The sequence below is a fragment of the Arvicanthis niloticus genome, unplaced genomic scaffold (genome assembly GCF_011762505.2).
Source record: "Arvicanthis niloticus isolate mArvNil1 unplaced genomic scaffold, mArvNil1.pat.X pat_scaffold_319_arrow_ctg1, whole genome shotgun sequence".
In the NCBI taxonomy this organism is placed as follows: domain Eukaryota; kingdom Metazoa; phylum Chordata; class Mammalia; order Rodentia; family Muridae; genus Arvicanthis; species Arvicanthis niloticus.
In genome coordinates, this window is record NW_023045974.1 from 63,226 (window position 1) to 89,364 (window position 26,139).

General features: G+C 44.5%; 2 protein-coding genes across 3 annotated transcripts; both read right to left on the reverse strand.

Moving 5' to 3' along the window:
- Positions 1–1,498: 1,498 nt before the first annotated feature.
- Positions 1,499–8,362, reverse strand: LOC117701913 (biogenesis of lysosome-related organelles complex 1 subunit 2-like). Of its 2 annotated transcripts, none has more exons than XM_034493327.2 (5): positions 8,308–8,362; positions 7,896–8,012; positions 5,090–5,209; positions 4,155–4,259; positions 1,499–1,961 (listed from the first exon to the last, which is right to left on the reverse strand). In XM_034493327.2, exons 2-5 carry the CDS (start codon positions 7,936–7,938, stop codon positions 1,930–1,932), a joined length of 300 nt encoding a protein of 99 aa, XP_034349218.1. In that variant the 5' UTR covers positions 7,939–8,012; positions 8,308–8,362; the 3' UTR covers positions 1,499–1,929. The 2 variants fall into 2 exon arrangements, with proteins under 2 accessions (XP_034349218.1, XP_034349217.1); XM_034493326.2 differs by lacking the exon at positions 8,308–8,362 and adding an exon at positions 8,170–8,265.
- A 1,838-nt stretch (positions 8,363–10,200) lies between these two features.
- LOC117701911 (polycystin-2-like protein 1) lies at positions 10,201–25,808 on the reverse strand (the record flags this gene model as incomplete). The annotated part of the gene is given in 16 exon segments (XM_076928177.1): positions 10,201–10,447; positions 11,057–11,180; positions 11,294–11,412; positions 11,984–12,101; positions 13,267–13,388; positions 13,604–13,702; positions 14,863–14,983; positions 15,271–15,317; positions 15,319–15,453; positions 15,615–15,785; positions 16,694–16,810; positions 16,812–16,923; positions 17,088–17,312; positions 18,316–18,569; positions 19,016–19,143; positions 25,744–25,808. Coding segments are annotated over 15 exon segments (1,954 nt in total), but the record flags the coding sequence as incomplete, so codon positions are not given.
- Positions 25,809–26,139: the final 331 nt, after the last annotated feature.

A 26,139-nucleotide genomic window follows, 5' to 3' on the forward strand; every position in this document is an offset into this window, starting at 1 on the left:
GTAGACCCCTTATATACATAAGAATTCTAGTTTTGGGAGGCTGGAGAGATGGCTCCATGGTTAAGAGCACTTTTGCTCTTACAAAGGATCTGGGTTCCATTCCTAGGACTCACATGGTGGTTCATGACCATCAGTAATTCCAGTTCCAGGATTCGACTCCCTCTTCTGACCTCCATAGGCACCAGGTACACACACATGATGCACATATATATGTAGACAAAACATGCATGCACATACATCTTTTCTTATTTAAATAAAAGGCCAATTACAGACCAGAGATGTAAGGATAAATGACAAAGGTCTACAGCAGCCAGGAGAGGTGGAAGGAGAAATAACCTCTCTTAGTGTCCTAGTCAGGCACTGTTCTAGTGCTGGGAAGAGACACCATGACCAAGGCAACTCTCATAAAAGATAAAGTCTTTAATCGGAGCCTACATTCAGAGGTTTAGCCCATTATCATCATGGCAGGAATCATGGCAACCTGTAGGCAGACATGGGGCTGGAGTAGATGAGAACTACTTCCTGATCTACAGGGAGTCACTGGGCTTGGCATGGACTTTTGAAACCTTAAAGACCACCACCAGTGACACATTTCCTCCATGGCCATACCCTATAACCCTTCTAATTCTTTCAAATAGTGCTACTCCCTGGGAACTCAAATATGATCCTCTAAGGGCCATTCTTACTCAAACTACCATACTTGGGAATGGCATGGAGAACATTAAGCATCTTGCTAGGTAACAGCTTGTTACTGTAGATAAGGTTATGTTGCTTCCCAATACGAGCTTTTTATTCACCCCTACCATCTGATGTCTTTAGGCAATTGAGTTCTCCAAAATTCCTCTCACCCCATACATACTAGTAGAAAATGTTACAAAATGCTTTACATATGAATGCTACTCCCTGCCTTCCCATCTAACACACACACACAATCTTGTCTCTCACATTTCCAGAACGGGACAGACGTAAAGGCCAATGAGCTCAGCCTCCAAGAAGGCTGATGTGGGAGGGTGGCAAATTTGAAGCCTACTGAATTCCTTGGAGCGGTGGTCCTCGGCTTTCCTCACACTGAGACATTTACCACAGTTAGTTCCTAATGTGCTGACCCCCAACCATATAATTATTTCATTGCTACTTCATAAGTGTGATTTTGCTACTGTTATAAATCATAATCTGACATGCAGGATATTGACCCACAGGTTGAGGGCTACTGCCTTGGAGCTCTAGCTTAAGAATCAAAGTGAAAGGGCCGGGGAAAGAGCTCCCTGGTGGAGCCCTGTACAGGACATTCAAGGCTAAGGTTCAGTCCCTGAGTGGAGGAAGAGCTGGGTGGAGGGACACTAAGTTACTGAAATACTCCCTTCCCTCCTTCTGCTCAGCCTTTAAGACTTGGCTTGGAATTGTTTTAGGAGTTTCTGTTACTTGCAGTTACGGAAAGACAAATTACCGCCACACAGAGTAGTAAGTTGCAAAACAAAAACAACAAAAAACCCCCACATTTGTTTTGTTTTCCTTTTTAATTTAGAATCTTGTTAACAATACATCATCTCATCAGTAGAAAACAAAACAAACAAAACAGCCATTTTAGAAAATAACGTGCCAACTGCCCAATACCAGGGGAAGCAGGTCCCCTTGCTGGACTCTACTGGCAAGCCCAGGTATGCACTGAACTCTAGAGTCTCCATCTTGGATGGATGGTGAAGCATTCAAGTAAACAGTGAGGAGTTCCAGGTGTGGGTTTCTGAGAGGTACCGCCTCAGAGGAGACTCCAGGGCAGCCACGGCCCTCCAGTTCATCCAGTATTGTGTGGCCTTGGTACTAACTAGCCATTTTCTTCTGAGGAACTGTGATGATTCGCCAGCCTCGGGATTTAGTGGTTATAAAACATCTTCCACATTAACAGACACTTGAGCCACAGGAACTCGACTCTCATCGCTTCTCCAGCTTCTTGTACTTGGCTTCTGTTTGGGAAGGACAGGAATTGTATCTTTTAACACAAGCGCTCACAAAGATACCTTTTAGTTAGATTTTTCAAGCAAGTTCAAATACACCCATTATATTCTTAAGGTGGTAGCTTCAGTTTCATCATCTGTACAAATATGGAGATCGTAGGTCTGCACAACTTCAAGGAGTCAACACAAACCCTGACTGCGAGCCTAAGCCCCACACACTAAGTTCTAACTGTATCAATAACACATGTTCAGATAGCTCAGACAGAACGAAGCAGGACCCACTGGCACTGGCCCTACTGGCAGCTTTAGTAAATCTTAGAAACTAACCTTCCAGGAACAATCCCAGAGAGCCTCTGGAAACAGTCTGGAACACTCAGGAAGTATAGATGTATGCTTTTGTTTTTATGTCTGTTTCACTTCTCCTCTCCCTACCCTTACCCCGCACCCACATGGCCTACACAGGTCTCACAAACCCCAGGCTGGCTTCAAATTCACTATGCAGCCAAGGATGACCTTGACCTTCTGATTTTCCTGCCTCCACAACCTCAGTACTAGAATTACAGGCATGTACGACCATGCCCTGTTTGCCCAGTGCTGGACACATACCCAGGACTTGGAATCCTTAGTGTCCTGGTGACTAAGATTTGGTGTCCTTAATCCTAGGATGTCATGAGTGGCAAGTAGGCACTCCATCAAATTAAGCTGCATTCCCAGTCTTTCTATATTCTTATTCTTTTTTTAAAAAAAGATTTATTTATTTATTTAATGCATATGAGTACACTGTCACTCTCTTCAGACACACCAGAAGAGGGCATCAAATCCCATTAATAATGGTTGTGAGCCACCATGTGGTTGCTGGAAACTGAACTCAGGACCTCTGGAAGAGCAGTCAGTGCTCTTAACCACTGAGCCATTTCTCCAGTCCCTTATGTTCTTATTGTTATATCTTACTTCAGGAAAGCAATTGGGAAAGATAGAAAAACCTAAAGAGACTTAAAATGTCATCAAATAAGCCTAGTGCTGTGACTTTGTTTGTTAACACATTTTTCAAACAGCTTGGGCTGGCGAGTCTTGAACTCCTGATCTTCCTGCCTCTACCTCCCAAGGAATTACAAGCATGTGACACCACACCCAAGCCTTTTTTGGCTTTTAGAATCTTAAAAGCCCTTGGTATGATGTCTTCTACACGGTGAGGTTCACAGTAAACACTTACTATATGTAACTGGAAATAGTGAAACTGACTCGTGATTACCCCACTAAACAGTGACTGACAACCAGGAGCAATCGCAAAAACACAAGAACCCATAAAGGCTATTGAGGAAAGAATCCCTTCACTGTGCTGTGCCCAGCAGGTAACAGGCAGAGAGGGCAAGCAGCACTAAGGGCACCTCATCGCTCGACATGGTGAAGCACAGCAAAGAGCCGGGCCCTGGTCAGACACGCACGGCTCCCCCATGCGCTTTTCCAGCTCTGTGTCTTTAAGCAAGTTACTTTGCCTCTTAAATCACAGTTACCTTCCCTAGAAAGTGGGAAGATTATAGATTTTTTTTAAAAAAAAAATTTTAAAGTTGCCTAGCATATCGATAAAGTTCTTTAACCCCAGTACTTGGGATACAGAGGCAGGTGGATATCTGTGAATTTGATGCCAGCCTGTTCTACACAGTCAGTTCTAAGATAGTTAGGGACACACAGAGAAACCCTATCTCAAAAAACCAAAACAAAAATCACCTAGTAGGGAATAAAGAATACAGTATGTGCAAATCATTCAGAACAGTGCTTTTAAATCAATGACTACAGAAAATGCTATTTATTACATATTTAATTCTTCAAGTTTTATTTATTTGTTTTTGGGTTTTTTTTTGTGATATGCTCATTGTATAACCTGACCTGAATATGAATTTACAATCCTCCTGCATCAGCTTCAGGAGTACTGGGCTTACCAATGTACATCACCATGCTTAGTGCATGGTGCTCTATAAAATCAAGGGGGCTGGAGAGGTTGCTCAGTGGTTAGGAGCACGTGCTGTTCTTCCAGAGGACCAGGGTTCAATTCCCAGTACTCACATGACAGCTCAGAACCACTTATAACTCCAATTCCAGGGGATCCGATGCCCCCTGCTGACCTCCCCAGGCATTGCATAAGTACGGGCAGAATATTTATAAGACAGCATAAACGATCAAGATAGGAGTAAAAATGATTACCCAGTTTTTTTGAATAAGCATCCAACTTGTAGGCTGCCTGCTCGAGAGCTGCCACCTGCTCCTCAATCACGTTGATCTGATCCAGATATGGCTGTAGTTCAGCATCTAGAAAAACAAACCGCCATGTCCAAATATGGTCAGCAAATATAGAGAAGGAGGAGAAAGTTAGAAGCTAAGCCTAACAAAGACCTGGGCAGATGGCAGACGCTCACCCTGGGAAGCCATAGCTGACTTATCAGAATGTCAGTGACCAGGCAAAGCATTTCCTCTTCTGGTTTTCCTTCCCAGTAAAGTTCTTATTCCTTAAGCAATCCTCCTGCTACTGAGTCTGCATCTTGGCCACGCCCACATCAAGGGTGTCCTAGTGTCAAAGGGCATTTTTCAGATCACTACAAATTAATTAAGTTAATATTTTCTTTCTTTCTTTCCTTCCTTCCTTCCTTCCTTTTTTGTTTGTTTGTTTGTTTGTTTGTTTGTTTCTCAAGATGGGACTTCACTGTGTAGCCCTGGCTGTTCTGGAACTCATTTTGTAGACCAGGCTAGCCTTAAACTCACAGATATCCACTTGCCTGTCTCCCAAGTGCTGAGATTAAAGGCCTGTGCTGCCACACCAAGCCTTAAATTAGCATTTTCAATTTGTAGATTTGGGGCTTATAAAATAGTTCTTTGTGGATTTGATTGTTAAACCAAATTCACTAGACTCTCATCTGTCCACTCTCCTTCTAGGAATATACTGACTAAAAGCAAGGTTTAGAAAAAAGTTCTAACAAAGCCACCTGCCTGCAGAATGGAAGAAATCCCCTAACTCGAGCATGCTTTCTGCAACCCGAGCTGGCTGGAGGCGGCAATACCCTGGGCCCTGTTCTTGGGCTCTAAGCACTAAGAAACATGAAGTACAAGCGGTGCCTGCTCGAGCGATGCATCTGAGTACTCACACTTCTGGTTTAAGTCCTTCAGGTTTCTGCTGATGTTTATAGCAATATCTTTCATTTCAAGGTACTTCAAGCTTGTCAGCTTATTCATATTTTCCAGGAGTTTGTAGTCTTCACTGGTGGCTTTAAAATAAACAGAAGATGGGAGACCTTTAATTTGTCAGCAGTTACTGGAATATAGAATTTCAGGTCAAAGGAGTTAAGGAAGGGAATGCAGAAGCTCAAGGGAGGACCCAGGGAATGTCAGAAGAACAAGCTGCTTCCACCTATGACGTTTACACTTGGCCTATACCCTGAATGTCTGAGTAGAAACCAAGGCAGCAATCAGCAAACTCAACTAAGAAGGTCTAGAAGAGTTTGTGTCATGGTTACAAAAGAAAATGGTAAACCCGTTTCTTAGGAAGAGAGGTGAAATCATCTTGGTACTTCTGTAGTAGAAAAAATTATATAAGCCAAGCAGTGGTGGCTCACAACTTAATCCCCAGCACTTGAGAGGCAGAAGCAAGTGAGTTTGAAGCCAGCCTGGTCTACAGAGTGAGTTCCTAGACAGGGAGGGCTACACAGAGAAACCCTATATTAAATTATAATGTGTGCATGTGTGTGTGTGTGTGTGTGGTGTGTGCGTCTGAGAGAGAGAGAGAGAGAGAGAGAGAGAGAGAGAGAGAGAGAGAGAATACATCAACTAGAGACAGAAACCTTCTATGTAGATATGTGTGTATGTATATATGGCATCAACTAGTGTGTGTGTGTGTGTGTGTGTGTGTGTGTGTGTGTGTGTGGTCAATGGGTCTTTCTCAACTACTATCTCCCTTATTTTTTTTAGACAAGATTTCTCATTGACAGTGGACCTTACCAATTTAGCTAGATTAGCCAACAAGTTCCAGGAATCCCCCTACCTCTACCTGCCCAGAGTTCAGGTCATCTTGCTTGTGCACAATCAATCTCCAGAACCCAAAGGGGAGAAACCAGTGTTATTTCTCCACTGCTGTCATGCTCACTTGTACACAAGCTTTTCGAAAAAAAAAAAAACCAAAACTGTAATTTACTAATTGGGCACGCAGGCGCTGTGCACCTCATGCGTGGAGGTTGGAGGACAGCTTTGGGAGTCAGATCTCTCCTTTCACTGGACAAAACAATCACTTTGCCTATGCAAAGCTCTGGGTTCAGTCCCCAGCAATTCAAAATGAACTGCTCCCTTTCCTGAGATGGCAATCTAGGTCCAGAAGAGGTCCGTCCAGAAGAGGTCCGTCCATAAGCTCTTTCTTAGCAACCTTTCTGAATAGTCTCCACCTATGCCACCATGCAGGTGCCCCCTCTGCTCAGGTCAGTCTCAGCTCTGGACTGCTACTTGGGTGTTCCAGTAACGGATACAAACAGCTGAGCAGGAACTGAGTTCCCCACAGAAACACGGTTCCTCTTGTTAGCTTCCCTATTTTGGTTGTTGGTCCTGCCCACACTTAAAAGTTCCTTAGCCTGGTCAATACCAGATAAAGCCTAAGTCTGTAATGTGCTCACGTCCAGACTCTCATTCCGTTCTTCTTATCTTCACTTTGCCTCAGACTCTCAATACTTTCCGGACAACTGCATCTCTGTTTCTGGTCTCTCTCCTCCACAGTTGTTCTCGAGGCTTTCAAATAATAATCTCTCTAAAACAAGGGCCACACACTTGGAAGCCGGCTAAAGAAGGTGTATGGGCAGGGTAACAAGCGCGTATATAATAAACACACAAGGAAATCACTCTCCTCCTCAGAGAAGCATGTGCCCTCTCAGCCCAGCACTCTCTACTGGTTCTAAGGCACTGGTTCAGAAAACTACACCTCTAAACTACAACAATAAACAAACAAACAAACAAACAAACAAAAAAAACAGAAAAAGAACAGTGTTAACCTGCAAAGGCCACAAGATCATACTAAAGGATCAGCAAGTAGTGAAAGCAACCAAAGGCTGCAAAATGCTAGTCAATAGAGCCTGACAATGTAAGTCACTACAGCCAAACTTCAGACTCTTCTGGGAGAATCCACAAATCTGGATTTTGTTACTTGCTTTCTCTTGCTCAAAAATGAATGATCAGGCTGCTAAATCAGCGACTTACAACCCCCAACTTCTCTACTACGCCTTTCCTCATAGATCCCGGTTCACAAATAAGAGCTCACAGAAAAATTTTCTGGGGGTGGGGGCCTGTGAGAAGGCACTTGCTACCAAGCCTGGAGATCAGAGTGTGGTCCTCGTGACCTACATGGTATAAGAAGAGAACCAACTTTCACAAGTTGTTCTAAACCTTACACACACACACACACACACACACACACACGGACACAAAATGTATTTTTTCCCCCCATGGAGAAGTGAAATGATGTAAGTTCTTATGACACCCCACAAGGTCCAGACTATGCTTTCTGACTGTACCTCAGACACAGGTGCAGGGACACTAAAATCTACCTGTGTCCCAAGGGTAGGTCACCAAATCTTCTGACTAACCTTCTGGTGTAATCAAACGCTTGGTTATTCCAGCTCTTTTACTAACTGGCTAGTTTCCCCATTTTCCATTTTCTTCAAAATTGAGATTAAAATACAACTCCCCCAGAGAGGCACAGTGTAGAATCCTTGTTGTTGGCTTTATTACAAGAGGCCTGCAGATTTGCGCTTCAAAAGTGGTTGGTGTGCTTCCCTAGGGAAAGAAGAAGGCGGGCGGCTCCTTTCCTCCTATTCAACCGCTGACTGACAAGAGTCTGCTAAAGCACCTCTCAGGTTTCTGAGAAGCCAAATGCAATTACACAACCGGGATCAGCCAGAAGGGGCTGCGTCTCACCTGTCAGTTCCCCAGTCAAATATGTGGCCATTTTGGAGAACATGTCCCGGCAGAGCTCACTGATGTCAGCTTCGGCAGGCTCCTTTGCTTCCTCAGCTGTCTCCACCGCAGCATCATCTGGCAAGGCGGGGGTGGGGGTTGAGGAGTAAATGTTTTACACCCAGATCTAATCCAGCCTAAGAGGACTGTTCCGATGTCCCTCCCGACTTGTGCTCCCGTTGCCTGCATTCTCCTCCTGCCATCATTCCACCACCCTCCCCTCGCACCCGCCCACCTGAACCGCCAACTCTGTTCCCTTGCTCAGGAGTAACTTTCATCTCAATGCCCTGACGCGGCAGACAGGTACACCGGCTCCCGCATACGGACCCAGCCTCCCACCAGCCGTCGCGTCTCCATCCACGCCGGGTAATACCTCGAGGCGGCTCCTCCCGTCGCGTCGCCGGGACGCCCTCCGCAGCCGCCCGCCATGCCCGACCCAAGGCTGCTTCCGGTTCTAGAGGCGTCTGCGCGTGCGCCCCGCGGGTGCCCCGCCCCGTCGCTTGCTCTCTGCTTCCTTGCTTTGATCGGCTTGACCGAGTCACACCTACAATAATGACCTTTTGTCAAAGTCCAAGCGTGAAGCCGAAACTGAAGCTAAGGCTATTGCGAATTAGCCCGTTGCTGAGATCACAGTACCTGGTGTTGGCAATGTGCTCGTCCCTGCAGCCACACTCTAGAACTTGTACCAACCACGGCCTGTCTTGGGCCCCAGAGTGGACCCATAACTTGTCAGCTGAAGTCATTGCAGAGAAGTGGCTTCCGCCCGAGACCTCAGCACTCTGACATGTTTTGTTCACCAAAGAAATGCTCAAGGATTCCACGCTTTTGCAAGCTGTCTCCTACAAGATTTCGGTCTTGATTCTTGTTCTCTCCCTTACCTTTCCCATAGGCTTTGGACTAATATCAACACTCTGACTCAGATCTCTTGAAGCACAAGCTAGCCCCTAATGTTTAATTGAAAGGACCTTTTTGAAAGGAAGCTTCCAACGTTGTTGACACATAGGTTATCTTGATTGTACTTAGTTGTTGCACATGTCTCATAGGTTTACGGGATGTTTAGGGGGGTGAGAACAGGTGGGGGTGACAGGGATGACTGAGAAAAATGTAGTGAGGAGCAATGGAAGGTACAGAGTAGGAAGGAATGAGAGTCACTGGAGAGGGGAAGGAGGTGTGTAAGAGTTTTTCAGTATGTGCATCCAAAATCTTGGTGTAAGAGTTTTGTTTTTTATTTTTATTTTTATTTTTTTTTTTACTTATTCTTAGTTATCCTCCAGCCACTTGTGCTTTTATGCTTGTGCACACACACACACACACACACACAAACACACACACCACAGCTGCCCCTACCCCCTAAGCCTTCCTAATCCAACTATCTCTTCTCTGAAGACTGATTCTCCCTAGGTGCCTTTTCTCCACTCTTTTTTATAGAATAATCATAGTATCTACCATTTCAAACGCTCCTGTGAGCCAGGGCTTCTTATTTCAAGACTCTTAGGAGAGCCAAGCTCCCTGACAGTGACATGACTCCCAGTATGTTCCAGAGAGTGCACATGAATGTCTTACATTTCTATTCTCCTGTCTTCTCTCTCTTTTCCCAGAATAAAATGCAAAGACCTGATTTTCTAAAGAGTTTTATTGATAATCATAATCTTGGAGCCTCACATTGTCCTATGATGAATAGAGCCAGAGACCATCACATATTAGTCCAAAGATCAATGAGTCCAGATACCATCTCTTGCGTGATTCCTTCAGGTTCTGTGTGATTCCAGGATTGAAGTTCCCTTGGTTCCAGGTAGTCAGTGGAACATCAGAAGCAGAAGACAGGCTCCTCCAGAAGAGCTTTCATTGATCACTCGTAACTCCTCGGTTGGAATCTCACCACACAAGAATCTTCTTTCCTCTATGGCTTCCTTTTCTCTTTTACAGGGAAACTCCATGGGATAGAGAAGACCCCCTACACACAGCCATACATGCCAATGGTAGATATTGTGACACACATGGGAGGAGGGTAAGAGTTACTGGAATGTAGGAAGAAATATCCATCAGCTACTCTTGGACTTCTACCTTTTGACTAACCGTGGCTGTCTGAAATCTTCAGGAGAGTCACTGCCATCTCCTGCTTTTTCTTATTTGTTATTGGTGTCAATCATTACAGCAGAAGTAAATGCCCAGGAAGAGAGAGGCCAGGTAGGAAATGCTACTTTACAGAACTGTGCAACTACATACAGAAACACCAAGGACAAGCCTAAGCATGCTTGCCCAGCTACACACAAAAACATTGGCTCAAAAGGCCAGATACAGGGTGGAACTCCATAGCAGCTATCATGAGACATGCTGCCCTAGAAAGGCAGGGGGGAGGTGGAGAAGAGGCTTGTGGGAAGGCAGAGAGAGAGGAACTTGCTGTCTGTTGCTTTTGGAGCCCCCTTTCCATCCTCCAGCCCACCCTGAACTCCCAAAGGGCTGGAGTGACACCTAGGATGGATTATACGAGTTCTCCCAAACAGCTGCTCCTCCTGTTGGAAGCAAAAGGAATAGCTCATTTGAAGGAGAATTTATTTTTCTCTGAAACTTATTAACAAAGAATCTAGATTGCTATAGACTGATGTTTGTGTCTCCCCAAAGTCTTATGCTGACATCCAAATCCCCAATGTGACAGTACTAGGAAGTGAGGCCTTTGGGGAGTGATAAGGTCGTGAGTGTGGAGCCTTATAAAGGGAATTAGTGTCCCCCACTTTCCTCCCACCACACGAGACTATATCAGCTGAGTGGTCCATGAAGCAAGAAACTGGCTTTCACCAGATCCTGAATCTCTAGTAGCTTAATCTTGGACCTCCCAGCCTCCCAAACTGTGAAAAACATAATTCAGTTGTTCATAAGCAGTCTATTCTTTTATAGTGTCATAGTTGATTATAACAACTCAAAGACCCTCCTAAAATGTCAAGGTAATCTATAGGCTGGTATAAGCAACTTCTGAACCTGTCCTCCATCCTCACCTCCACAGAGAAATGACTGCCGTGAGCATTGCTCCCCACATCTTTCTAGAATGTCCTCCCTAACTGTCTAGAAAATAAGATGGATTCCAGCTGTAATGAACTCAGAGGATCCAACTGGAAGACACTCACCATTCATGGGGAGGGAGCCAGCTCCCCTTTCCTCTCCAGCATCTTCAGCTTTGAGCCCACAGCCTCAACCTGGGATACAACTCCTTCCAGAACACGCTGCAATTGCAGAACTCTCCTTGTGAGCCTGAGTAGAATTTGAGAAAGATCAGGACCAGCAAAGGGAATTAGGAATTGTGGAAAGAGTCTCAAGAGAAGATGTCACAGTCAGCCATCCCTGGGGCCCCTGCCTCCACATACATGTCGAATTCTTCTCCAGAAACCCAGTTTCGTCCTCTGGCAGCCTCTGTTCCCAATTCACCTGGGGGACTGTATCCAACAGACCGGCCTAAGTTCTCAATCTCAGCACTGAGGGTCACCTGATCGGGAAGTCAGATGTTAGAGGAAAGATGAGTCTGGAGAGTCACTTGCTTTTGTTCCAGCCTCTGCTGTGCATCACAATCTTAGTCTTGGGCTTCTGTCCTCTGTTCATCATCCTTATGTCTGATAACACTGCCCTTGAGTTTTCTGACCTCCACTTAATAGGGATGGAGCAGGCATAGTAGGATCAATTTCAAAATTCCAAGGAAACAAATCTTTATAGAGGATTATCAAGGATTATCTTGAGAACTGGTCCCTCTTGCAAAGCAATGGTTCTGAACTTTGACTGTATGCTGGAATCACGTAGGAAATTGAAGAAAGTTCTCATGTTTTAGCCCTACCACCCAGAGCATTCTGATCTGATTGATTTAGGTCATGGGAACCGAGAGTGAGGGTGTTTAAAGGCTTTCCTGAATATTTAATATGCAGCACTTTGAGAACCATTATTCTAGAGAATTTTTTCTCTTTTATGGGAGGGCATTCAACTTGGATTTGGCTTGGGTGTGGTGGGGAGGGAGGACAAGCAAGTGATGTGTGTACACCTCTTCCCCACCAAACGGTCCTGCTCACCCTCTCCTCTTCCAGCCCCTGTTGCATCTGTTCCTGCTCCTCCTCATCTAGTATGTGATCTCCATCCTGATCAAACCTGCTGAAGGCAGCCGTGATCTCGTGCTCCTCGTGCCCCAGTCTAAGAAGAGCAAGGGGATGAAGCAACTGTAACCACTCAAACCACTCCCAGCCCTTACACCAGACTCTTGATCTCTGAGTGCTGCTTTCTGGAAAAGAAGAGGACCACATAGAAAAGCCAGGATCTTCGGGGTCTTGTGATTCTACACCTCCTCCAACAAGTTCTTTCATTTCTCCTTCATGTTCTGGCTCTTACTGACTAATTTAGGACCTCAGGATCTTATACAGATATTATTCCATTTCTTTGCCCCTGGATAACCAGCTGGGTTTCCTTTTCGCTCTCTGCTCCTGAAATCTACCCTCCATAAAGAGAGTAATCAACATTTTGAATTAATAGTACCTGAGCATGGTGGAAGATGTCTATGATTCTTAGGTATTTGAGAAGCTGAGGGCAGAGGAAGAATCAAATCAAGTTTGAGGTGAACCTTGGTACTAAAGTGAGACCCAGGTCAAAAACTAATAAAATGTAATAGAAAGTACACACCCAAGGTTCTCAGATTTAAAGCCCCACTAAGCATCCTGTTCCTTGGATCCAGTGGTGATGCTCCAGGCCCTTCCTAGCATGGCACTCTCACTGCCTCCTATCCCTCACCGTGAGTCACTGGATAGCTTAACAATGCTCAGCTCTCACACTGGCCTTCCTCTGCTTATCCACGTGTAAGCTAGGCATTCTCCAAACCCCCTATCCAGTCAACACCTCTTCCTGGAAGCTTTCCTTTAATCTCAAAAAGGATTGATAACTTGCTTTGATCCATGCCTCCCTTTCTTCATGTCACTTCTGTTCTTGAATTTAGTCTGTGTCTTGGCCTTATTTGCATACATGCCTTTAAGCTTCTAAGAGACAAAGATTTTTGTCTCATTTAATTATGTCACTCCCTACTCATGCCTGGTCCACATATGGTCCTCACAATATACTTACCCAATATTGTGGGTGGAGTATATATAATAGTAGGATAATTATACTGTTATATGGGGTGTAAGAGGTTGTTCAACAAGCCCAGAATTTGTATAGACTATGGTCAGAGATCTGTAAACAAGGTCACAATTCTGAAGGTCAGGAGTCCCTAAGTCATGATCACAGGTCTATAGACAAGGCTTATCAGCAAAGTTGAGGATTACAAACTTTTAGACCAATTTCAAAGAAGGTTGGATCTCCATTTGCTCACTCCCTCAAGGTGTTGGTGAAATCTTCAAACTGGATCTCCGGTTCCCCACCCTTCAGGACCTTCTGCACATCTGAAACCCGCTCTTTCCTCAGGTGCAGCCTTAGTAGGGTCTTGTTGTAGCTCTGAAAGGGAGAGGAAGCTGACAGACTTGCTCACAGGGTTCTCAGCACCATTGCCCCCGCTCCCACCTCCAACTGAAGATCTCAAGCCCCCAGGTACAAGTCAAAGGCATTCAAGAACACAGGCACCTGCACCAATCAAGAATAGCCCCACCATGGCACAGCACCTTAGAACCAAACCCAGACATAGAGATGCTATGCAGAGACTGTGTGGTCACCTGCTTCAGGAGGTCAGAAAGCTGAAACTGATCCTTCTGGCCAGCCAGCTCCTCTTTGACCTCTGAATATGTGTCATTGATGATGGCCAGGAACATATTCTAAAGGATAAGTAGAGACATGGTTGCTTTTGTATTTTGACACAGATCTTTCTATATATCCTTGACTATCCTCAGACTCCCCTTGGACTCACAGAGAACTACCTGCCTCAGTCTCCCCTGCTGGGAGGGTGTACCACCATGCCCTGCTTTAGGTTTTCACCTTCAAACCCACTAAAAGCACTGAGCCCTCTTACCCAAAGTTCCACACATAAACTTTCAACTTCAGAACTCAAGTCCACCCATACCTGCCTCTCAAGAGCCTGAAAATCCTCCTTTGGGCACATATCTGTTAAGGACAGACCATGTTCACTCACTGACCTGAGATTTCTCATTCTCAGATACTACAGTAATCTTTTCTAAGCATCAAGCTATCCCAGCATGTGGTATGGGCCTAACCTATAAAGGGCCCAGCAATCACTGAAGTCGTCAGTTTTTCAATGTGAAGGTACAAACGTGCTCTCTTCTTTACCATCGACCCCAAATCCATGCCTGCGTCTCCTTCAGTTGATCAAATAAGGACACCTTCTGTTAATATTAATAAAAATCCCTTGGAAAGGCAACTTGTCACTGAAGAGCACTTGTTGCTCTTGCAGACAGCCAGAGTTCAGTTCCCAGCACCATAGCTCACAACCATCTGTAACTCCAGATCTGTGGGATTCAACTCCCCCTTTTGACCTTTGCAGGCACCAGGTACACACGTGGTGCATACATGCAAGCAAACACATACACGGAAATAAAATCTTAAAAAATTCAAAAAAGTAAATCCATGGCATTTCCCAGTTGGCAAGAAGAGGGAATCACCACCAAACATTGGCAGTACAAGCCATCAGAAACTCCCCAGAGGAAAGGGTCTCTTAGAAAACAGGTACGGAAGCCTCAGAGGTCTCTACTTCTCTTTATAAGGCACCCCTCCCCTTTCTTTGGAAGAGGAGGACTTGGTTTTCCCCGAAGAATCTGAAATTTCCTGTATCCACACCACCTGGCCATACTGGTATCATTGCTACATTAGCCAGCCAGCTTTCAGAAAACGCAAAAGATCACACATATGTACTTTCCCCTGTGCTGTGAGAAACCAGTTATAATCCTAAGTGGAAGACATGTGAAATCAAAACCCCACCTTGAAGATTGTCTATGTCACCAGCCCACAGAGGGACCCTCACCAGGAGCACGAAGAAGACGAAGAAGACATAGGTGACAAAGTACACAGGGCCCAGGATTCGGTTGGCGTTGTCAATTGCATTGTAGTCAAAATCTCCAAGGATTATCCGGAACTGAGTGAAACTAAGAGATGGGACCTGGGCTTCACCCAGAGCCTAGCCAATATTTGCTCCAATCCAGACCCCACCCCACTTTCCTACCAAAACCAGACCCCTCATTGACCTTATACAATACACCCAACATAGCAGACACAGCAAGTGGAAAAATTACTTGAGAGCACACCCAAGTTTAGGACTCGATCAGATACCTTTAAGCAGTGATACACCCTACACCTTCCCTTCTTCCCCAAGGTCACACACACCCTGGGGGCTAGAGGGTGAGGGACCCCAGGGTTGGGGCAGGGCACACACATGCACTTGACGAAAGTGCTAAAGTTTTCCACTTGGGTCCCGAAAAGGCAGGTAGCCAAGCTGGGCGTAAGCGAAGAAGACAACAAAGAACATGATGGCGAAGCCCAGGATATCCTTGGCACAGCGAGCCAGGGTGGAGGAGAGCTGGGTCATGGTCTTGTTGAAGCTGATGTACTTGAATATCTGCAAGGGCCATGGTGAAACAAGTGAAGGAGAAAAGGTGAAAAGCATAGAATACTCCAGGAAAGGACGGGGACCACAGATGGTAGCAAATGAGGTGAGGAAAGGAGATCTACCCAGGGGGAGAGCCTTGGGGGCAGAGCTGGGATGCAAGTCCCAGGTACCTTGATCCAAGCAAAGAAAAGGTTGACCGCATTCATGTTATTGTACTGAGTCTGCCAGAAGGCCAGGAACTCAAAGTCTGCATACGTGTCTGGCTGCTGCAGGAGCTTTCCCATCAGTCGGTTCACTTCCAGAGTTCGGAATATGTGGAAACCCACAGCCACGATGGAGAGCTGCCACAGAGGAGTCATGGGGAGTGTCAGAGGAGTCAGGAGGATCTTAAGGAATGTTCAAAGATGAGCTCCCAGAGGAGAGCCAGGCCAAGGAGAAAACCATCTGCTGGATGTTCACTAGCTGAGGTCCAGATGGAACAAAATAGAAGACCAGGGAACAGCTTTAATGTCCAACAGCCCAAGAGAAGGCTTTGGGGCCATTGGCAATATGGAGGTTGCAAAGAACTATGGGGAAGTGCTACCTAGGAAAATGATATCCTCCAACCTCCCACTCCTAAGCCTTGTTTCCAAAGAAATACATGTGTAGGCTAGCAAGATGGCTCAGCAGGTAAAGCTTCTTGCTGCTATGTCTGGCTACCTGGGTTTGTTTGATGTCTCTCTCTCTCTGGGACCCACATGGTGGAGAGAGAACCAACTCCCATAGGTGTCTCTGACCTCCGTAAGCACACTGTTGTATGTGCTCGTGTGCACAAGCACACACACACACACACACACACACATGTGTTCACACAAATAAATGTAAAAATAAAACGACAAAATGGATGCGTCGTGTTAGTAGAACAAGATAACAATGGAAGGAACAAGGTATTCAAACAGAGAAGAGGATGGCAGGGTTCTCAAGAGGTCAGGTCATAAAACAAAAGGCAGAAAGAGACCCAGAATAGATCCAGATCTATTCTGATACAAAAGGGAAAAGGAGAGCCCATTCACAGGTGAGAAAAGAAGATGTGTAAGACAAGATTTCCCAAGGTCTGAGCCAGGAGGCTTCAACCTTTCTCTGTGGGAGACTTGGCACAGGACTTGTAGTAAATCAAAAGATGGGCTTACACCTCTAAAAGGAAGAACTCAGAACCCCCCCCCATCAAAGAAGAGTCTCTCCACCCTCCAGTATGTCCCTCATCCCTCACCAAGATGACCACCAGGTCCATAATGTTCCAGACGCTGCTGAGGTAGCGAAACCGATGCAGGTGGATTTCCAGGATTTCCTCCACCACATAGTAGAAGATGAAGACACAGAAGATGACCTTCACAGCCCACAATGAAGAAGTCCCAGTTATTCACGTAGCGGATCAGCTTAACTGTGCGGATCTGCCAGGACGGGATGGTTCCTCCTGTGGCTGGAAACTCTACCACCAGTCTGTGAGGAAAGTGAGAAGGCTAGCATGCACCGTACTGAGACAGCTCCTCCTGCTTCCCTGGCTCCCACACTCAGCATAGGGTACCTGGCAGTGAAAGGTCTCAAGTACATCAGATGAGTCAGGAACCATAGACAGAGAGATGCAGTGAGGGAAGGGTACTTACCTCAAAATACAGAAAAGATTGATGTTGGCATTATACACGGAGAAGTCGATAAAGACCACCCGAGTGCCCCTGTCCAGCCATAATCCCTCCTGGAGTCCTTGGAGGGCCTCTGCACTGGCTTGTCGGGATCCTGGAAGATCTAAGTAGTAGCCACCCCCACTGTAGCTTGTGAGCTTGCCCCAGTGGGAGGAACCCCCCAGCTCATTCTGTGAATGGTATGTCCACCTGTCGGAAGAAAAAAAAAAGACCATTTGAGAAAAGAGATCAGAACTAGGCTAAACGCTCACCCTGTAAGGCAATTATGAATTGCTTGGCTTTACAGTTCCACATGCATTGAGTATCTATAGATATTTACTGTACTATGCATGTATACGTGTGCTTGTATTATATGTGGTTCATACATAATTTTGTGAGAAGCATATCTTATATGCCCTATAGGTGATATCACATATAGAGCACATAATATCACACATAATACATGCTTTACATATGTCTTTTTTTTTTCTTACTAAAACTTGTTTGGGAAGAGAGGGAAACTACTGTCCGTATTTTACAGCAGAGGAAATTAAGATTGGGGAGTTCCAAGACAGTCAGCTATTTGGCGATAGTCCCTGAAACTCAAACCTAAGTTTCTTTTTCACTAGGTAAATGCACTCTTGGCACCAGGCTGTGTAGTTACATGAAGGAAACACTTGGGCCATAAATTCAGACATGATCTTTCTAGTTCCTCTGGTTCCACCCCAGGATTCTTCCTTCTAGAGCCCCCATCATTCCTCCCCCGGATTTCTTTCCTGCCTACGCCTTCTCCTTCCCTATCCTCTCTACCCTCTTCCTCTCCTCTCTTCGTTCTTCATCTATCTTCCATCCCTTATTGCTTCCTGCATCAAGTCCCAGGAGTCAAGCTCTCCAACCAAGGACTACTCTCATGGACCACACCCACCAAGGGACTCTGCCTTCAAGAAAAGATGGGACTGTCAATTTGTGTGTGGGAACAAGGTCAGAGGCTGTCTTTTCTGCTAATCTGTCTCCTCTACACTTGAATGACACACACCAAAGTGTGTGTCACCAACGACTTACTGATGGACTTAGGAAGAGGTCCCAAGTCTCCTGAGGTGCCCACCCTTAAGGTTTTTTTTTTTTAAAGTTCAGTAGAAGTGTTTTCCACACCCTGGAGGGACTGGCAATCTCAAAGGGGTGGGGCCTGCAATTTTGGCAGGGGCTCACTCACGCTGTGCCATTGAGAGGTCCAAAGGGGAGCTGATCTTCTTTGTCCGGAGAGTAGACATCATAACAGTTCAAAATGTCCTCCCGGAAGTCTTCATGAACCACACAGGAGTCGTTGCGCACCCGCAGCTGCCGCAACCTCGGGGCCCCCAGGAGCAGGTTCTCATAGTAGATGAAGGAGTGGGAGCCATGCCCCAGGCTTTGGTTGTTGTACCACTTTGTCCAGTACAAACTGTCCAGGAGTGGGCCCTGAGCAAACTGGACCAGCAGCTGGGTTGAGCATGGTCCAGCCTCCTGCTAACCCTAATACATGACCTTTGCCCTCATTCCCTGGGCCCTCAACTTGCCTCTATTTTTTTGGATCCCCACAGTTGACCTTCCTAACTTGACCAGAATACAATTTAAAATATTGTATTTTGAGATTTAAGCTTCCCTTATGATTTAAATGCTAGTCTGGCTCCTGCTGGTCAAGCCCCAGATGGATACCCTCGTCTCTCTCCAACCTCCTCCACCTGCACTCCAGCCCTATCTGTTAATTCAGGTTTATCCTTTAATTTGTCCTGGTTTCAGACTGACCTCCCTGGACTCTACCCTGTGTCTCAGGCCATTAAGAAGGAGGGCCTATGGGTGGGGTGGGGTGGGGGTGGGGGTGGGGGTGGGGATGGGGATGGGGATGGGTTAAAAGCAAGGCCATCCGTACTCACATCCCAGAAGTCTGACATGCTGCTGATGGTCTGGAAGGAGACTCCAGAGTGCGATGGGGTTTGAAGGAACAGCTCAGACATCACTTTGGTGTAGTAATAAGCACTGGAACTTGTCATTCCGTAGGTCACTAGAACACAACCCAAGGGGCATGTTCTCAAGGTTCATCTCCCCAGAGGAGTTAGGAAAGCCCACTGCCCTGGGAAGCCATCAGAAGTTCCCTGAAAGTCTGGGGAGGGTGGTGGTACCACTGGGGTTCCAGGGGATGCTTTAGGGAAGGGTGTGGCTGCAAGGTCATTAGCTGGAATAGCTGCATCCCACTTGGTAATTCAGTTGGCATGGACATTCTGAAATCTCACTTTTCTCCCTAGACTCAGCTTAACTGCCTAGTTCTTCCATGCCAGAGCTAAAAGATGCCAGCACAGGGAAAGTTTTCTTTTATTTGTTTTTGATTTCTGCTTCTTCTAAATTCTAGAGTAAGACTCAGGCTAAATGTCTTGTAATGGAGAGGAAACCTCCTGACTTCTAGTGTCCTAAAGCCATGGGAGTAGCTGGTAGGCATAGTGGGCACCATAGTTGGTGCCAGCATCTCCTGGGCTGGACTGATGTTTCCTTGTGATTACATTCAGGTGATGGGTTTCAAGAAGATGGTCTCATGGGTGATGTTGTGTTCATCATAGTGCATCATGAAGAAGATACAGGTTGTCTGTTGATGCCTTACTACTAAAGTTAATTCTGATTCCATATTAAGATGATGCTTGCAGTGGTGGCACAAGTCTTTAATCTCAGCAATCAGGAGGCAGAGGCAGGCAGATCTCTGAGCTCAAGGCCAGCCTAGTCTACAAAGTGAGTTACAGGACAGGCAGAGCTGTTGCACAGAAAACCCTGTCTCAACAAACAAACAAACAAACAAAGATGGTGCCTACTATATTTCTTCAATGTAAAATTATAATTTTCCTTTTTAGAATTAATATACATTTTGGGATGTAGAGTCTCACACTATAAATATCTTATTCATCTTTCATCTATGAGATGCAAGTATTCATTGGTGAATTTTGTCTAATTCTTACCAAGATGATTATCAAATGGTGAGTTAGTTCTCCATCAGTTATTTAGCCAATTCTGATTGTGGTTGTTTGAATAATAATTGCTGCCGGAGGCTCATATACTTGAACAACAACAGGGAGTGGAACTGTTTGAGAAGGATTACAAGGATTAGGAGGTGTGGCCTCGTTGGAGGAAGTGTATCACTGAAGGTGGGCTTTGAAATTTCAAAGCCCATGCCAGATCCAGTTTCAGTCTCTCTTCCCCCTCCCTCCCCTTCCCCTTCCTCTTCCTCACCCTCTTTCCACCCTCTGCCTACAGATCAGGATGTAACTCTCAGCTACTGCTCCAGAGCCATACATGCCACCATGTTCTCTGCTATGACGATGGTGGACTAACTCTGAAACTGTAAGCCAGCTCCTGGTTAACTGCTTTCCTTTACAGGAGTTGCCTGAGTCATGGTGTCTCTTCACAGCATTAGGACAGTGACTAAGTCATTTGTGGTCTTTTCAGGAAGAGATTTTTTACCAGTTTGGACTCATAAATGCTTAGTTTTTCCTCCTATGGGTTCTAATTAGTAATTATTATTTATCTTATTACTCAATGGATTTTTTTGTTTGCTTGTTTTGTTTTTGAGACAGGGTCTCTCTATATAGTTCTGGCTGCCATGGAGCTTGCTATGTAGATCAGGCTAGCCATAAACTCACAGAGCTATGCCTGCCTCGACCTCCTGAGCACTGGGTCAAAAGACATGGGCCACCATACCGCCAAGTTTTTTGTTTTTAACAAAGTGGAAACCTAAAAACAATGTGTAATCTGAGCTTCTGAGATGGGACCTGGGTTATATGCTCTCTTATGCTAGAACAGCTATTAGTAAAGTAATTGGTGAAATTGTAATAAGGGTTGTTCATCACATGGCAGTACTAGATCAATGACAATATCCTAATTTTGTCAACAAATTATTCCCCATCTTAAAATATACACATTAAGGTATTTGGTAATAACGAGGCTTTATATCATTGTCTTTAAATTTACTTTCAAAAGACAGTGGGGAAAGGGTGGGGCTGAGGAACATCTTCATATTTAAGTATTTAAGTGAATCTATGAGTTCTTTATGTCTTTATTATAACTTCCTGTATGTGGATAATCTGGTTAGAATTTTAAAATAGGATTTCTCAGCCTCTTGTAAGCAATTCCTTTAAAAAATGTTTTTCTCCAGTGGAACTCAGATACTAATATCTGACAAAGTTGACTTTAAATCAAAATTAATTAGAAGAGATAAAGAAGTTTACTTCATATTGATTAAGGAAAGGGGTCATTAAGAGGTTATACCAAGTCTAAACATATGTGCACCAAACATTATTGCACCCAATTTCATAGAACAAACATTACTGAATATAAAAGCATAGATTGACCTTAACACAATAAAAATGTGTAGTGAGAAGCAACAATTAATGATTAAATGATTGGAGAAACAGCTTGTAGCACAGGAGGAGTCCTTACTAGCTGCACATCTAACCAAGTGCTAATACCAGGAAAATATAAAGAGGTCTTTAAATTAAATAATAAAACAGTCTCATCAATACATGTGCAAGTGAAATGGACATTTTGAAAGGTGAGGTACAAGAAGCTAGTTATATGAGACTATCCTACATGCTTTAGCATCAGAGAAATGCCAATCAGAAGGACGCTGAGATCCCCTCACACTCTAGTCTGAATGGCTCCATTAAGGAAATAACAGCAACAAATGCTGACAGGAATGCAAGCAGAAGGAACTCTCATATCCTGGGAATAGGAACATAAATTTGACCATCCACTGTAGAAATCGGTGTAGAGGCGCCTCACAAAGTCAAAACCAGAGCTACAGTGTGTCCTCGCTGCACGCGCCTAGGAATGTCTCTTAAGGAATCCAAGCTAGCGTGACAGAGTCACCTGCAGGCTCATACTCATTAGAGCAGTGTTCACAGCCAAGTTATGCAATCAGCCTGAGTGCCTATCACCTGATGAGGGAAAATACAGCACATATACTATAAAGTCAGTGGTAAAGAGGGTTGAAGTTATACCATCTGTAGGGAAAGTGATGGAATTGGTGATCATTAGATCAAGCAATTAGACCCAGAAAGAAAAATACTGAATATTTTCTCTCACATGTGGATCCAAGCTTGATTTTACACAATCACACACACACACACACACACACACACACACACACACACACACACATGAACGCACACGCGCGTGCGACACGCACACATGCCACACACAAGCACACACACAGGGAGGTTTGTGTATAAAGGGGAGGTACAGAAGAAGAAAGAGGAGGAGGAGGAAGAAGAGGGTAAAGGGGAAGGTTATTTTTAAGGGGTGAGTTAATCACAGTTTTTGATATACCTGAATGACTGTATCTTTATGAGGGATGGAGAAAATGTTTCAGTGGGTACAGAAACTTGAGATAAATCCTGAAGGCATGAGTTCAGTTCTCATCACCCACACAACAGATGGAGAGGACCAACTCCCCACAAGTCCTCCGACTTTCACATACATGTGATGGCATGTGTATGTATGTATATACAAAATAAATTAAATAAATAAAATACCATGATGTATATAAATATACACCAATAAAACACTAACTTTATTTTTCTGATCCACTTTTCCCACATCCAAGTTAGGAAAAGCAGGATCTGGGTGAACTGGAGCTTGTTTAGAGCGATCTCTGGTTACAGCTACAGACATCTTACTTCACCGTGGATGGACATCAGCAAAGAAAGAAGCATTGGCCCTCGCATTATCCCATTCCACTCTAATAACGATGCCTAAGATATGTCCTTAGTCCTAACTTGTGTCTGTGATTACCTGTCCTCAGTATCTGGAGAAAGGCCGCAGCTGCTGAGTGAGATTTGAGTTCAGGAACTTTCCCTGCCGACCACAGGCTAAGTTGTTATACTGACGAATGGCCACTAGGTGGTACTCTTCGCCCTGGGGTTTTTCTAGTCCAGTCTAAAGCCTAGAATTGTTGTAGCTCTCAATCGCTGTCAACTCTTTATGGGAGCTTAGTAGCTTCAGTCTTTTGTCTGTTTTCTTGCTTGCTTGTTTTGATACAGAGTCTCATGTAACCCTGGTTGGCATTGGAAGTCTATGTAGATAAGGCTGATCTAGAACTCCCAAACCTCCTGCCTCTACCTCCCAGGCGCTGTGATTATAGCTGCCCCTGCATCTGGTTTTGCTTTTGTTATTTTTCAGTGCTGAGAGTTGAACGCAAGGCCTTGACTATGCTAGATGATTATCTACCATTGAGTGACTGGCCCCAATAATCTGATTATTTTCTTAGACAGTAAAAATTATGTTTTCTAAGAAAAATGCCTTCAGCAGGTGAAATGCTTATTGACACACATACATTCAGTATTCCTTCTTCTTTGTGACTCTTTAAAGTTTGTATGTGTAAAAAAGCAATAAGCTGGAGCCTTAAAATCTTTCTAGATAAAAGCCTAAGCTTGGTCTCCCCCATTCAAATGCTTTTAATTCCTGGGAGCTGGACAGATGGTTCATACTTTAGAACATTTATTTCTATATCAAGGTTCAGCATCCAAGTGGTGCCTCACAACTTTATCTTGGGGGGGATCCGACGCTCATGTTGACCTCTGAGGGTACCAGGCATGCATGTGACACACATGCACACATCCAGCCGGAACCCTCGTAAGGAAATGCTTGGTATTCCTTGTTCATTTTTATTTATGAACATTGAGTACTTTGTTCCAAAATGTACTTCAAGGTAGAAACAATAAAACATTATATCTCAGTTACTCTTCAATGTGTGTGTGTGTGTGTGTGTGTGTGTGTGTGTATAGAGGGGAAAAAGAGAAAGAATGATAAAGTGAATAAGAGGTGTTTTCTGTCACCACTTAGCCAAACGGTTTGAAATCCTATTGATTTTTGGTGTAGAGTGAACTATCAACTCAGATTATTATAAAGCTGCTTTCTATATTAATTGTACAAACACTATTTAAAGTCTGGTGTGCAAAATACTTTGCTAAGTGTCATGATTTCAAACCTCAGAAAAATTCTATTGGAGAAGATGTTCCAGAATGATACCTTCTGTCATGTAATGCCGGGGACAGCATACGGTGACATGCCAGCAGTGGGCTGGGATGGAGACATCTCAGAAGCCCGAGGCAGCTCTTTGTAGAAAAGGATGGTGTCTGGGACCCTGAGAAGCAGGAGACACATCCATCCAGGGGACCAACCATCTGAAATAAGGTACTGCCACAGCAGGCCGGGATGGAGACATCTCAGTAGTCTGTGCAGCTCTTTGTAAAAACCAGTTGTTCCCATTTCTCCTAACCTTAGCCCTGGACAATGGCTGTACAGATTTCATTTGTGTGTGACTGTTTTACAGTTGGCCTTGGTGTGCATAATTATTCTATTATATCTGACTTTTCTACTCTTTTCTCCTCCTGCTCTGGTGAGTTCTGTGAAAATTGATGTTCCTTGGTGTAATGATTCTTAAACAATTAAAAATTCAGGCATAGGGGCACAGTACAGTCCTAATGGCCCAAGTGCATGCTGTGTGCTCACGTCTTGGAAACAATGCAATAACTACACAATGGTAGTGTGGGATTAATGTTTGACTTGCAAAGAAAGTATGAAAAAATCATATTTAGAAATATTAGAAAATGAATCAGAGCCACGTACTGCTAGAGTCATACAGGGTCCATTACCAGAAAGTGAAGGAATTTACTGATATTATAAAAAAGCATTAGTACAGGAGACACAATCATGGAATAAGGGAAAATGGAATAAGGGAACACAAACATGGGATACTTTAGTTGAGAAAGGAAAAAAAAACTATTGATGTCATGAAATGAGTTTTACACATTTGAGAGTGGTTCCTGGATAAGCAAGCATAGAATGCATAAAAAAATATATATATATTAGTGAAATTAAGTCAAAACACCGGGACTCTTAGGAGACTCATTTGCGCAATGTGCAGAAGCAGAAAGCTAGCGGAACTGCTGAGTTAAGGGTTAACTTGTTTCTTTCTGGCCACTGCCTGGCAGCTTTGCCCATGTCATTTATCATTAGAGCTTCCCAAGAAAATGTATGTAGCTGACCTTGGGGCTCTGAGCTCTTAAGTATAATAAGTCTAAAGTTTAAATAATGACAAGTTTGCAATTGTTATTGTTTTGGCCACAGGCCTGGGAATAGGGGAAGCCTGAAACTTTGGGGAATAATTGTAATTCTTGATTCTTTGTGGGCTGTGGTTATTCTTTTGAATTTGATTTGGCAATGATATATACAATGTCTTTTTTTTTTTCTACCTGCTTTTGGAGAAAGAATAAAAGACTGGGGCAAGAAAAAGGCAAGAGAGCTAGTAGAAAGAAAATGTGAGGGAACACTGTGGAGCATGTGTGTGTGTTGTGTGTGTGTGTGTGTGTTGTGTGTGTGTGTGTGGTAAGGAGAGTGCATGTGGTGTGTGTGAAGAGTGTGTGTGTGAGTGAAAGGGGAACGCACAGAGGTGTGTAGGAGAGTAGGAGTTCCAGGAAAGAAAAGCGCACAGGAGAAAAGCAGAGTGCGCAGAAGAATGCAGAGTGTGTGCAGCCTCAAGCTGCAAGCGAGAGAGAAAGAGACAGAGACAGAGAAACAGAAAGAGACAGGGACAGAGACAGAGACAGAGACAGAGACAGACAGAGACAGAGACACACAGAGAGAAAGAGTAACCCTAAGCCTTGAAATTTGTCTATCAGTTTGTACCTAAGATAGTTGTCTGTGTGTGTTTATTATGCGCCTTCCAGATATCCCTGCTTCCAGTTGAGAACTTGGATCCTGTGTTGAGGTTGGACCTTGATGATATAATAGAATATGAAAGCAACATATTCAGGATGCATGGGGTATAACAGGTGCCCAGTAAGTAACTAAGCTGCTCCATTTACCCTAGCTGTATGTCCCGGGGACAAGGACTTTATTTTGTTCATTTTACACAGTACTTGGGTTAAGTTTTGTGTGCGTGTGCATGTGAGAGAGAGAAGAGAGAGAGAGAGAGAGAGAGAGAGAGAGAGAGAGAGAGAGAGAGAGGTAATTATGT

What these genes read in the sequence shown, in the direction of transcription:
- LOC117701913 (XM_034493326.2), bottom strand. Translation starts at nt 8,212, where the DNA reads ATGAAAGTTACTCCTGAGCAAGGGAACAGAGTTGGCGGTTCAG. An exon ending in GAAGGACTTAAACCAGAAGT is followed by an intron (nt 4,260 to 5,089) that starts GTGAGTACTCAG and finishes TTGTTTTTCTAG; the next exon opens with ATGCTGAACTACAGCCATAT. An exon ending in TGCTTATTCAAAAAAACTGG is followed by an intron (nt 1,962 to 4,154) that starts GTAATCATTTTT and finishes CTTCCCAAACAG; the next exon opens with AAGCCAAGTACAAGAAGCTG.